We start from the raw sequence: 14,585 nt of genomic DNA, 5'->3' as shown, positions 1-14,585 counted from the left end.
ACGCTGATTTTGACAGTGGAGGGGGGGTGGGAGGTGGAGTTGCTTGACAAAACTGAAGACAGACAAGCTCAGCTGATTCAAGATGCAGGTGGGTGTTTACGAGGTTCGTCAGTTTATTATTTGCTTTCTGTTTGTTGTAACAATGAATATGACTCACGGGTGTTCAGTGCTGGCACTTTAGTTGGCCCTGCGAAAGTTCGTGAACCCAGGAAGTAGGGCATGGATATAAATAAACGCGGCTGACAAACAGGCCGCGCCAACGGCACTCGCTGTACGCTTGTTCGGCGGTAAATCTGCTTTGTTTCTTTCGCGCATCATCTCCTCGGATGGATCGGAAATAACGACTAAAGAAGTGGTTTTCTAAAAAGAACACAAAATAAGCTTTCCATTGACTCCAACCACAATATGTTTTCTTACATAGCGGTTGTTGCGGCAACGGTTGAAACATAAATGAAGAAAGAGAAGAGAAGGATAAGCAGAAACATGATCGCAAAAATCGTTAAGTTTAAATCCCTCTCTAAGAAAACAGGCGTTTAGCAAAATAACATCGTAAATACACACAGAACATATAGCATGCCTGCATGCAGATTAGCTTACCTTTTGAGTTGTGCGATTTTTCTTGGCTGCACAACAAACGTTTAAATGAACACACTGTAGCATGGTGAGAGTGAGCAGCAGGGGGATGGAGAGCGGGGTGAGTGTCTGTCGGCTTATGGCACTGCCGTGCCCTTCATTCCACGAGAAAGACGAAGATTTTTAAGGTAAAAAAAAAAAAAAAATGAAACGATGATGTTGATAAAATAATGAAATTGTGTAAATCAAATCAAACTGCACTCCAATAATACAACCAGGAATAGCAATAATTCAACTTTCTGTAATCGCTGCAGGAAATGTGTGGATGCTGTGAAAAGGTGGGAAGAGCGGGGCGGGGGCCGCGGGGCTGAGTGAAACAAAGAAGGCAGTGTCCCAGTTTGGCGCGCGGGGCCAGAAATACCGCGGCGAATGTGCCGGTCAGTACAGAGTGTGGTGGGAAAGTCTGGCATTAAAAAAATTTTGACCCAAGACGCTAGATGCTGCTCGGCCAACTAAAGAGCCGGATTTTGTGCTCGGCTGAGCAGCCGTGGACTGCATTGTGTGTTTTTTGAATGTGTTAGCTGTGGTAAGTGGCTTCGTCAGTCACTGATCAGTGTGTGTGAGTGAGAGAGAGTCAATCACGTGGGTACTGTGTCTGACCATCACAGCCCAAGGGGGCGTGGCTTGCTGGCTGGCTCATTGTTTTGTATTTGTATTTGTATTTCTTTTTATCACATCAGATTTCTCTGTGTGAAATTCGGGCTGCTCTCCCCAGGGAGAGCGATTCGCTACACTACAGTACCACCCATTTTTTTACTCACTTGTGTAAACAAAGTGAGTCTATGTTTTAACCCGGCGTTCAGTTGTCTGTGTGTGTGTCTTTGTGTCTGTGTGTCCGTGGTAAACTTTAACATTGACATTTTCTCTGCAAATACTTTGTCAGTTGACACCAAATCAGGCATAAAAATAGGAAAAATTCAGTTCTTTCCAGTCATCTTGTTTAAAACAATATTGCACCTCTGGGATGGGCACAAAAAAAAAAAAAAAAAAAAATGAAGCCTAATTATATGCAAACTGCATTTACTGTTATATTTATATTTTTTGTATTCTCTAAACTTGGCACTTTGATCTGATATTTGACCCAACAACAAGAGCAGTCATTATTTTCATTTTTTGTTCAAACAGGAACTTCTTTTGCTAAGCATGGAAGTTTTATTTATTTTGCAAACATTTTGGTGCAGATAGTAAAAAAAGGGAAATTACTCTGTAATTAATGCTAGGGGACTTAAATTTGCTTTAAACTGATCTTTCTCATCTTAAAAATTACATTTTGAAATTGTACTCAATACATAAAAAGCTTGGATTTTTTTTTAAAGTGTATCACAAATGAGTGTTGAAGGCCTTGCTTCTCTTGTTTGTATTTTTTCCTGTGTGTATTTTTATTTGTTTTTCCTATCGAAGTGGATTTTTCTACAGAATTTTGCCAGGAACAACCCTTTCGTTGCCATGGGTTCTTTTACGTGCGCTAAATACATGCTGCACACGGGACCTTGGTTTATCGTCTCATCCGAATGACTAGCGTCCAGACCACCATTCAAGGTCTAGTGGAGGGGGAGAAAATATTGGCGGCTGAACTGTGATTCGAACCAGCGCACTCAGATTCTCTCGCTTCCAAGGTGGATGCGTTACCTCTAGGCCATCACTCCAGCGTGTGTCGCTCGCCTTGAGCTTTCTGTGTGTTCGTTTCCGAGTTTGTATTGGTTTGTTGTTGTTGTTATTGTTGTTGTTGTGTGTGTGTGTGTGTGTGAGAGAGAGGGGGGGGGGGGGGGGAAGAGATGATGCTTATAAAACTGAAATCGGAGAATGATATACAAAATTGTATGCCTAAATTACTTTGTAAATGCAACACTTGTAGAAGTGTGTGTGTGTGTGTGTGTGTGTGTGTTGTCATTTTGTTTTGTATGAGAAAGAGAGAATGAAGGGGGTGTAGCATACCATGAACCAGTTTCAGTGTGTGTGTGTGTTGGGGGTTTGGGGTGGGGGGTGGAGTAGGTGTGTGTGTGTTTGTATTTCAGCTTCTGAAAGCAATCAGATATAAAATGGTACCATTTCATGATCTTTTTATATGTAAAAAAAAAAAAAAAATCCAAAAAACTCAACAAACTTAGTCTTTTATGCAGTGTGTTTCAGGTATGCAGCATGGTGATGATCATGATGTTCATCCTGGACCATCTGGAGTTGACAACTTGCCACAAACCTACAGCTGAAGACCAGCAGCAGCAAGACCAAAGGGCAGTAAACAATCCTCCAGCAATTCTGGATTACAACAAAAACATGGGTGCCATGGACCATCATGACCAACAGCTGCAGCCCTACGATGTCACAAGGAAAACCCTGAAGTGGTACAAATAGCTGTATGTGCATTTTCTACAAATTGCTATGCTGAATGCACACATCCTCTACAAAAAAAAAGCAGGCAACAGCAGTATGCTCCTGGACTTCAGAAGGGTGTAATTAGTGCCATGATTTTTGGTGACCAAGACCAAGACACTGCTAAAGATGACCACGTTGTTTGTCTTGTGTGGACGACACTTCATCCTACCTACCCCACAGAAGGCCTGGCCACAAAGGAGGTGCAGAGTCTGCTGGAAGAAAGGACAAAGAAAGGATGTGGGGTTCTACTGCCCAGACTGCTCCAGCAAATCAGAACTGTGTCTTGAAGACTGTTTCTGCAAGTACCACACACAGTGTTTTTACTGGCGATAGATCCTGGGTGAGTACACCCTTTTCATTCTTTGTGTGGACTGTATTGGAGTCTTATGTACCTAGACACTGTTGCTTAGCCTTGACAGTGTGTGTGGTTGATCACAACAGTCACAAGAAAGACTGGTTGATATTGTAGCACCTACATGATGGAATGACAGTCCCAATTTTTTTTTTTTATTAATGCATTTTATGGAATTTTTCTGTCAGATTGACTCATTATTTGAACATGTGAGTATTAAAAAAAAAATCTTGGTTCATTTTCCTTTCATTGACTCACTTGTGTAAACAAAGTGAGTCTATGTTTTAACCCAGTGTTCGGTTGTCTGGTTGTGTGTCTGTGGTAAACTTTAACATTGACATTTTCTCTGCAACTACTTTGTCAGTTGAAACCAAATTTGGCATAAAAATAGGAAAAATTCAGTTCTTTCCAGTCATCTTGTTTAAAACAATATTGCGCCTCTGGGATGGGCACAAAAAAATAAAGAATGAAGCCTAATTATATGCAAACTGCATTTACTGTTATATTTATATTTTTTGTATTCTCTAAACTTGGCACTTTGATCTGATATTCTGACCCAACAGCTAAAGCAGTCATTATTATCATTTTTTGTTCAAGCAGGAACTTCCTTTGCTAAGCATGGAAGTTTTATTTATTTTGCAAACGTTTTGGTGCAGATAGTAAAAAAGGGAAATTGCTCTGTAATGATAGGGGAGTTAATTTGCTTTAAACTGATCTTTCTCATCTTAAACATTACATTTTGAAATTATACTCAATACATAAAAAGCTTGGTTTTTTTTTTAAAGTGTATCACAAGTGAGTCTTGAAGGCCTTGCCTCTCTTGTTTGATATATACTTTTATGCACTTATCTTCAGTACTTTTTGAAATATAAGCAAATTAAAATCATTGGCATGATTTTCTTGTTTTTCTGAAAATCTCTGCACAGGCCATAGCAAAATGTACTAGCAGTGAAGGGGTTAGTCTGAAATTCACTAACGCCGAGGGAATCATTGTATTTGATCTCTTTCTCCGTGTCTTTGTCTGTCTGTCTGTCTTTCTGTCTGCTTCTGTCTTCTTCTTCTCTTAATTCCATAAGTGGAAAGTTGTAAAAGCTTTCTTTTTGCAGAAAGCACTCAAACACAGTTGTACATGGATACATCTATCCATACCCTCTTGTACTTATATACTGAATGCAGATCTACAGCTCTCTAATAGATCAGATCTGTGCTTCACTTCAGGTGAAACACTTTCTTCATCAAATTTTTATCCAGATTTTTTATTACCCACCTCACATCCCTAAAATGATTCTGTATAAGTCTAACAAAACACCAATTGGATGGTCTTTCTGACATGCTGTTTGAAGCGCATTGTACATTGCATTTCAGGGCTATATAGCAAAGTGGCTTTTAACATCTAAAGAAAATCGCCATTATTTGAAATTAACACAGTTAGATATTCCAAAGAAATAACACTAAACATGAAAATTGAGCCCTTTTTTTTTATATACTTTTCACTGTTATTTTGCTTTTGAAAGCATTAACTTTCATTCAGTAGCTTATGCACTGCCATGACTCACTTGTGGAGAGCTACAAAGAGGGATCAACTCTGTGTGTGTGGGTCAGTGAGTGGCAAAAAGCTGCTGTACACTGCTGGTTCTTCTGCATTCATCAGCTGTAACTCACACATTCCTTCATGTCAGCAAGTGGGCTTTTGCTTGTTGGACTGTTTTTATCCAACCTTTACTCTTTTTGGAGAGATGTACACCAGACATATTTGTGTTTCCCTAACCTGCTCAACACTGAGAGATATCACAGGAACTTCATGTGCATGTTTGATCTTCTGTTTGTGTGAACACACAAAGTGGATGAAGGCTGGAGCAGGTGAATGTTTATTGACCTTGGAGAAAAAAAACAAGAAAAAAACCCCCCAAGAGAATTTCACCCTTTATCCCACCAGGTGCGAACCTAGGACCCTCAGATGGAAAGTCCAACGCTCTGTCCATTCGTCTTTTGTGCTTGTCTTCTGCCAGATCAAATTGCTCAAGGTAGTCATTAAAACTAGAGATGAACTGGAAAAATGTGGACTCACATTTTGAAATGGAGCCCCAGTTTGGATCTGCGATGAGGGCAGGGAAATTGTCCGAGCTGTTGGGGCGTTGCTGCTGCTGCAGTACACACATGCATATTGTATATAAATGATGCACATGGACCCACTTGAACACATGCATATTTGAATGAATAGACACACACATACACACACGAACACACATGACCGACATGACTGTGATTTCTGCACTTTTTGACTTTGATTATTTAAGATATTTTCTTCTTGATGCAGAAGCTATGCTACAATATTTTTTTTAATGTTTATGGTCTTGTGGATTGACAAATGTAGCATGAACAGGTTTATGTTGTGTTGTCTTTAGTGTAGTTTTTGCTTCCATTCCCCCTTTCTTTTTTTTAATATTTTGCTTCTTACTTTTTTTTATATACTTTTTTTCCTAGCAGGTCTGGATTAGGAGTCAGTCAGTTCAGGCCTGTGATAGATCTGTATCTGTGCATGCATTGGTATCATCTGATGGATGGTGATTACTTGTACACCACTGTGGCGGTTTAAATTCTGTTGGAGCAGTACAGTCATTCACTCATTGGCTGTAGCAAATCAGAGGATCTACCACCAAAGACTGTGGGTCTACTGAAAATAATAGATTATTTGGGAAGGAAAAATTAGAATAGATTCAGACTACACTTACATGTGAAGTTGTTACACTACATCAAGGCAGGGTTCATATGGTCATTAAAGGTTCAGAAACATTTGGAGAAACTGAAGTACTTTTTTAAGGTCTTAAAAGTATCCAAAAATTAACTTGGGTTTATAAAGGTTTGTAGATTTGATGTTGTCTCATCCTCCACAAAATTGAGCATTAACATTTCTTTGCTCTTTCTCCAGAGGAAAAATAAGAACAATTCAAACTTTTTTTTCCCCTGGCAAAAAAGTTTGTAGATAAGTCTGCTTTGGTAGTAAAAGAAATCTACAGACTTGAAAACAAGGGAGATAAATAAAAAAGGACAAGAAAGGAGACTACCTGGAATTTCACACAGAGAAATCTGTTGTGACGAAACAGTATTTGCAATCAATCCAATCTGCATTTGACATTTTTGTTCACTTTTCCTTTTTGGTTCTCTGTGTGTTTTAGTCGTTATCTTATTGCAAGAAAATGTGTTTTGCATTTCTTGCATCATACACTTGTTTATGCATTTGATTGCTTATTGTGGTGTAAGTTTAGTGTCTAAGTATGTTGCGAGTTTGTTTGCACACACGAATATGAGATTGAGGCAGAGAGAGCAACACTACTGCGCACATGCATGCAGGCATGTAAGTACTGTTTCAGCATTGATGGCTGTCAGTGTTTTATTTATAGCATGGTACAGTCTGTCTGTAGTAGTGTATGCTTGTTCTTTGTTTTTTTATCATTAGATGCTTTGTCATTGTCTTCTGTCTGTGTCTGTCTGTCCCTCCTCCTCTCTGTCACTCTCTCTCTATTTTTCTTTCCTCCATGTTCTTTTCTCTCCCTCTCATTCTCTATCTGTCTGTCTAGCTAACTAACTATCTTGCTAGCTGTCTGTCCATCTCACTTTCCTCAGTATTCCACACACACACACACACACACACACACACACTCACACGCACATGCACATGCGCATGTGCAAACACATGCACATACACACGCATTCTCTCTCTCACACAGACACACACACACACACACACACACACATTCTTTCTCTCACACAGACATGCACACACACACACACACACACACACACACACACTCATTGACACACAGAGTTCATCCTCCGTATGTACATAAAAAAAAAAGAAAAAGCAAGGAACACTCCCTCCCCCAATGGTTTCAGTTCCTGTCTCATGCCTTGTGTGTAGAGGAGGGCAGCAGTCAGAGCAACATGCCTGACGGCACCTCTCAGCCTGAGTCTGTCATCAACCCGGCGTCCCAGAACCAGAGTGGTGTGAACCGACACGACTCACTGACTGTCAACGTATCCACCTCCATGAAGAAGAAGGAGAAACCAGAAGATGCTGAATCAGCTGATGAGAGTGACAATGGTCAGCAACCGTAAAACATTTGTTGTTTTTGTTGTTAATGCTTGGTATTGTTGATGTATGTGTACCAAGTAGTATTGTTGGCAGACAGAATTCATTTTGTTCTGTGGTGATGACAAAACAGTCGCTTTTCAGAACCGTTCATCTTTATGGCAGTGCCAACAGCTACATCTGTGGCAGGAAGGAAAACTGCACCAAGATGTGTGCGACTGACCCAAACATCACTCGTGTGAATGTCATCGATTTCAGCATTTCATTCTGTTTGGAAATTTTAGGATTAGGGTCTTGGAAGCAGCAGGTTATTGCTGCATTATTCACATACACACACCTACACACGTACACACACACACACACACACACACACACACATGCAGACACACGCATGTATATATACACACACACACACACTCTCATACACACACACACACACACTCACACACACACACACACACACCAAAACAAAAAAAGAAAAACAACACAACCCACGCTTGCTGCTGTATTTGTGGGCTGTAACTCCCATGTTTGGATTGTTTTTGTGCTCATGATCATAACCCACCAAATGCTAACATGAATTTCAAGACCTTTAATGTGTGTATTGGATCTTCTGCATGTGTATACACACACAAAAGGGATTGAGACACTAGCAGGTCTACATATGTGTTGACTTAGGAGATCAGAAAAGACTCCATTCTTAACCCACCGGTGCCGATACTGGGATCAAACCCTGGACCTTCAGATTGACAGTGCAAAGCTCCAGCCAATCAGCTGTTGCATACACCACACACACTATGAGTATGATCTTTTCAGTAAATGCATGTGACATGATCTCCAACGGAGCACACATTATGTTTATTAAATGATGATATAGATTGGGTTTATTTATACAATGATATTGTGTTTATTAAGTGATGATAAAGATTGTGTTTATTTGTATAATGATATTGTGTTTATTAAATGATGATGCAGATTGTGTTTATTTGTATGATGATATTGTGTTTCTTAAAATTAATGATGATGCAGATTGTGTTTATTTATATAATGATATTGTTTATATCAAATGATGATGCAGATTGTGTTTATTTATATAATGATATTGTTTATATCAAATGATGATGCAGATTGTGTTTATTTGTATAATGATATTGTGTTTGTTAAATGATGATGCAGATTGTGTTTATTTGTATAATGATATTGTGTTTGTTAAATGATGATGCAGATTGTGTTTATTTGTATAATGATATTGTGTTTGTTAGATGATGATGCAGATTGTGTTTATTTGTATAATGACAAATTTCTGAACGTTTTTCTTGACAGATGTGGCCAGCACTGTGTCAGAGCTGTCATCAGTGTCATCATCTACCTTTGATATTGTTTACATGAATGACATCTGGTACTTGTTTTTGCTTTTTTGTTTTTGTTGTTGGTTTTTTTTGTTTTTTGCTTGTTTGTTCTTTCCATTTTAATCACGTGTTTATTATTTATGGATATAAATGATAATCTGTTTATCTTTTACAAATATTTATAAATGCTTCATGACTGCCAATGGACAGCTGATGAATTGTAATCATAATATGAATCCTGTCACATTTTGTTTTAGCTCAGATTAGTCAGAAATAGACAGTTTCTCAGCATGGAATTTCAAGGATTTGCTCTATGACAAAATGGAAAACATTATGTATGTCAAAATTATGCTTTGATCATAAAATCACTTATATGTGATAGAAAAATATCAGAAACGTAAATTGTGACATGTGCACATGCACACACATAGACACACATACCATGATGCACATACTCACACTATGATCCACACACACACACACACACACACACACACACACACCGCAGGATGGATGGATGGGTGGGCAAATAGGAAAACAGGCTGGTGGATGGGTGCCTACATACTAAATTTTCTCAGTTATCACATCTGATAGAGAAGCCAAACCTGGCAGAACACTGAATAAAATTCTTTCTGCAGCTCACTTCATGAAGACCTTGCAGTCCATTGTCAGATGTCATTGGTCAAGGTCATAACATGGCACAATAGAAACAGTTTGTAGGTATGATAGAACTTATGTCATGTGCTGAATGGTCATGAAACGTTGCACAGTGACTGGTCAGGGTCAGAGAATGGGTGCTACTGAAATTCAGTGGTCAAGTCCACAGCATGATGAAACTAGAGGCAGCTTGTCATCATAGAGCTAGGCTCTTGTATCCAGTCTTTTTTGTTGTTGTTGTTGTTTTTTGCTGCCCCATCATCTGCACCGTTTCAGTGGCATTACTACCACGTCACTCATTTAGATTCCCCCATACACGGCCACACCCGGGTTCGTCTGTCACAGTTCCAGCATCGGCAGTCCGCAGGAAGCCATTGATGTTAGGTCACCAGAAGGCCACACACCAGAGGAGACCCTGCACTGCTGCTGAGTCACTTCGGTGGTGTTCAGTGGTGCCTGTTCTGATTTAACGTACTTAGGACACCACCTACTAAGCCCTCTACTAACGAAATAATGGCTTAGTCGCGGAGCCAGACTGAGTGAGCGTCCCTCCCAGAGTGGAGACCGCCACCACATCCCTCAAACAACAGCTCCCCGTGAATCTGCTGACACTGAAGACATTGACAGGACTCGCCCCAAGCACAGAAGTGGAGGGGTATCGAAACTGAGGTCAGCATGAGAGCAGGGCATGAAAGACCAGAGACTTTGAGACTGTTTTGTTTATATTGATGATGATGGAGGAGGAGGAGGACAATGATGATGACGATGTTGCTATGGAGGTTCATTTTGGTTTGGGACTGCGTGACAAGGCTGTACTCTACTCTTCCTGTCATAATGATATCCCGGCATTAACCAGGCCTGAGACTAAGACTCTTGCAGTGTTGGTCAGGTAATTAGAGCAACGCACTCAAAGATGCATCCTTGAAGTGGATGACACTTGACTGTGTGGTCCCAGTCTCCCCATTTAAGCCGACAGCACACTCCACTCTGGGTAGGAGCTGGCCACGGGCCAAAAAACCCACCTCCGCTGGGATTCGAACCCACATCCTCCCAGCCGTCAGTCCGCAACGCTAACCACTTCGCCACGGCTAGTTCTTGTATCCAGTCTTCATCAAGTATAGTCTGGTGATTGGTCATGGTGAGAGCATAAAGCTGTGGAGGGTCAGGATCATAAGGTAAAGGTCAAGGTCACAATATAATCAAAAGAACACTGCAGATTCATAATGTTCTGGTTTTCATCTGGGTCAGAACAGTGATTTGTCACTCCAAAGCATGACCCTTATTGAAAGACAAGGTCAGAGGAAAGTCTAGTTCAAGGTGATAAAAAGGTGTTATTCAAACCGTTTGTGAGGGAATGCTCCACTCTGCAGTATCACTTTTTCTTGATCTGTAACGTCTTTTTTGGATTCAGGAGGTAATACATATATAAATAATGAAAGCCCATCAGTTTCACAAATTAAATTTTTCTTTCTGTATTTGCATTTTTTGTGGCTGTCCTAGGAATGTTCAGAACTGTTCACATGGAATCAGATCTGTAGTGTTGTGTTTAATTTGTTGTTTCCCTAATGATAGCAGTGACGATGATATGGATAGTTGTATAGCACCTATCCTCGGTCAGTCCAGATCTGTAGTGTTGTGTTTAATTTGTTGTTTCCCTAATGATAGCAGTGACAATGATATGGATAGTTGTATAGCACCTATCCTCGGTCAGAGACCAAACTCTGAGTGCTTTACAAACATAGAGTCATTTGCACAACAGGCTGCCTACCTGGGTAGAGTCAGCAGACATCTGCCACTGGGCGCTCACCATTCGATTCCTGTTTTATTCAATCAGTCTTTGGTCACACACATATACACACTTATGCAGACATGTAGCATTAACATGATGACAATAATGTTTGTGTGTTTGTCTGTGGGTGTGGGTGTGTGTGTGTGTGTGTGTGTGTGATTAAGTAATGAAATAGGCGTAGCCTTTGAATCTGTTATATGCTTTTGTGTATTACATCTTCTTTTCTTCTTCTTCTTCTTCCTTTTATAAGTTACAGCATCTGTGTGTGTATGTATTTAATGTTTATTCCAAAGTGCTTTGATCTCCCTTTAAGGGAGGAAATCGCCCAATAAGTATCCATTATTATAAGTGTTATTAATTATGGTGATTTATATTTTTTTTCAGTAGCGAGCCAGCCACTGCCCGGTCTGCAGCCCCACAGCAGAGTTCGGAGAGCAGAACTGGCACAGGGAACTTCTTCATCAGGTCAGCCAGCAGGTTTGCAGCTTACACAGTGCTCATCAGGCCACCTGTTTGTCAGATCCGCTAGGTCTCTAGAGAACACCACCATTGATTTGTAGGGTTTCATCCAGTCAGAGTTCTCAGGGTTTTTGTTCACTGTGTTTCGTATCAGTGTTGTCATGTGATAAACCTGTTAAGATATTGAGTGTTTTGGGGGAATGGAATGAAGATAACTGATACAAGAATGTGTGTTGCACATTGATGTCCGGCATTCAGGATGTATGTTTTATACTTGATACAATGCTGTTTGCTAATATGATGTCGATAGATATTGTTGTTATTGTTTTTAATGTCATAATGATATTAATGATAATGTACATTTATATAGCACCCTTCCTCTCTCTCTAAGAGCTCAGGGCGCTTTACATGAAAGAAAAAGTTACAAATTACATAAATCATTCATGATCATTCTTATCTCAAAACCCTTCCCTCCCCCCCAACCCTCTGACCCCCTCCCCCCTAATATCCCTCTCTCATTTGTCATGCATCCAAAGTGAGCTGACAAGGATGGTGCTGGAGAAGAAGGAAACTTAGAGTGCTCATACAGGTTTTAAAAAGATGAGTTTTTAGTGAAGAGCAAAAGGCAGAGATAGAATCAGATGCACCGATATGATGAAGAACGTTGTTCCATGTGTGAGGAGCAGCAAAAAGGAAAGAATGTTCACCATAGGTTCTTGTATTGACACAAGGGAGTTTCAGAAGGTAGCAGTCAGAGGAAGAGTTCTCCAGGGAGTGTGAGCATTGATAAGATCAGAAAGATAGGTAGGTCCTGTGGAGTAGAAAGCAGAATAGCAGAGACAAGCAACTTTGTATTTAATTTTCACTTCAATGGGGAGCCAGTGTAAAGTAGGGAGGAGGGGGGAAATGTGACCAGTACATGGGATTCTGAGAGTCAGACAGACAGCATTATTTTGAAGTTTTTGAATTCGCTGAAGTTTATGTGGACAGCCTGTCAGAAGAGAATTACAGTAGTCGATTTGTGACAGCACAAAAGCAGAAACAAGAGCTTTTTTAGTTTCAACAGAGAGGTACTGACAGATAGAGTTAATTGTGATGTTCACAATTGACTGTAGTTATCAGATTGACCACCTGAATGTGCACACTGAGGTTTGGGTCAAGAATGACTCCAAGGTTCCTTGCTCATTTAGAAAACTGAACTGTGACATCACCAACCACAATAGAGGCAGGGAAAGAAACCCGACTGAAATAATCATAGCTTTAGTTTTGTCATCACTTAAGTTCAGTTTGTTGAATGTCTTCCAAGATATAACATCAAGAATGCAATCTTGCAATGACTGAATCAGGCTATTTGGTTAGGTTCTGCAGAATTTTGTAGCTGAGCATCATCAGCAAAAGAGTGGTGGAGAACAGAGTGACCAGAAATGACATCAGAAAGAGGAGCAGTTTACAGAATGAACAGAACGGGGCCCTGGACAGAGCCTTGTGGCACACCATAGGAGATCAGGGTTGGATCAGACTTTGAATTGTTAACAGAGATAATCTGGAAGCAGTTGGATAGGTTTGAAGAAAACCAATTGAGAACTTCAGTACATTGGTTAATATGCTGTAGAGATTGTTATTTGTTATTGTTCTTAATAAAGTACAGTTTATTGATTAAAGTGTTTTAGGTAGATATTGTTGTTGTTAACGTTACTGTTATAGTGCAGTTTATTGATTAATGTGCTGTAGATATTGTTATTGTTGTTAATATTTTATTGGTTAGTGTGCTGTATATAGAGACTGTTGTTGTTAACTCACTCCGGACGATGGAACGCTATAGCGTTCCTGATATAAGGTGCAGTTCCGGATGACAGAATGCGATAGCAGTTTCAACAATTAAAATTTTTTCCAAGTTTTCCTTATGAGGTAGCATAACAATCACAGCTACACCGGGCATTGCGAACGTATCAAGGGCCAAATGGAAAGTTTCATTGTGAGATTCCGTAACAACACGCTCGCCGGCGAGCAATTGACTTTGGCCCCCCACATGACAAGCTGATCTGCATACGTATCGAAAATGGTGTCGCAGGCAATACACTGGAAATTTTCGGAGCAAAATTGATCACAACAGTGGCTTTTTACTGCTGCTGAAGTGATTGAAATGCTCGAAACTGAAGGTTTCAACATTGACAAGGATGATGAAGATGTTGAATAAAGTATCTGCAGTGAAGAAAACTACCAGCAAGAAGGTACTGACAGTGACTCAAGATTCGGAAGGCAGCGAAGAGGGAGAGGGGTGGTGTCCACACGAGGGAGAGGGGTCAGTGGGTCAAGTACAGCCAGTTCAGTTACTTTATGTTTTGTATTTTATGTGATTTTTTTTCCAAACCCTAACAATGTGGCCATCTGTAGGGAAAAGCAAGAGTGAACACTATCGATCCCGAGTGAGTTAATGTTGTTGATATGGTGCAGTGTATTAGTTAATGTGTTGTAGATAGAGACTGTTGTTGTGATTGTTTAGATATTGTTGTTGTTATTGTTGTTGATTTAGTGCAATGTATTGGTTAATGTGCTGTGAATAGAGATTGTTGTTGTTATTGTTACCAATTTAGTGCAATGAGGATTGTTGTTATTGTTGTTGATATGTGCAATGTTTAATTAATATGCTGTAGGTAGAAATTATTGTTGCTTGGTTTTTTTTGTTTTTTGAAACTATAGTGCAATGAATTCGTTAAAGTGGTGTTAATAGAGATTGTTGTTGTTATTGTTGATTTAGTGCAGATTTTTAGGAAATATTTGTGGAGATCGTTTTTGTTATTGTTGTTAATATAGTGTTAATTTTTAGTAAATATTTTTAGGTATAGATTGTTCTTATAGTTAATACAGTGCAGATTTTTAAGT

The 14,585-nt window shown here is 39.8% G+C and overlaps 1 protein-coding gene across 3 annotated transcripts in view; it reads left to right on the top strand.

Moving 5' to 3' along the window:
* LOC143279555 (uncharacterized) overlaps positions 1–14,585 on the top strand; it is a 56,811-nt gene that overhangs the window by 21,363 nt on the left and 20,863 nt on the right. For all 3 annotated transcript variants that reach the window (XM_076583638.1, XM_076583645.1, XM_076583629.1), the window contains exons 12-14: positions 7,278–7,460; positions 8,772–8,847; positions 11,628–11,708. In XM_076583638.1, coding sequence (XP_076439753.1) covers positions 7,278–7,460; positions 8,772–8,847; positions 11,628–11,708 — 340 coding nt within the window. The remainder of the gene's footprint in view (positions 1–7,277; positions 7,461–8,771; positions 8,848–11,627; positions 11,709–14,585) is intronic.

This window comes from Babylonia areolata, chromosome 1 (genome assembly GCF_041734735.1).
Source record: "Babylonia areolata isolate BAREFJ2019XMU chromosome 1, ASM4173473v1, whole genome shotgun sequence".
NCBI lineage: Eukaryota > Metazoa > Mollusca > Gastropoda > Neogastropoda > Buccinidae > Babylonia > Babylonia areolata.
Note: the sequence above shows the minus strand (reverse complement) of the source record. Positions and strands in the feature narration are given on the sequence as shown.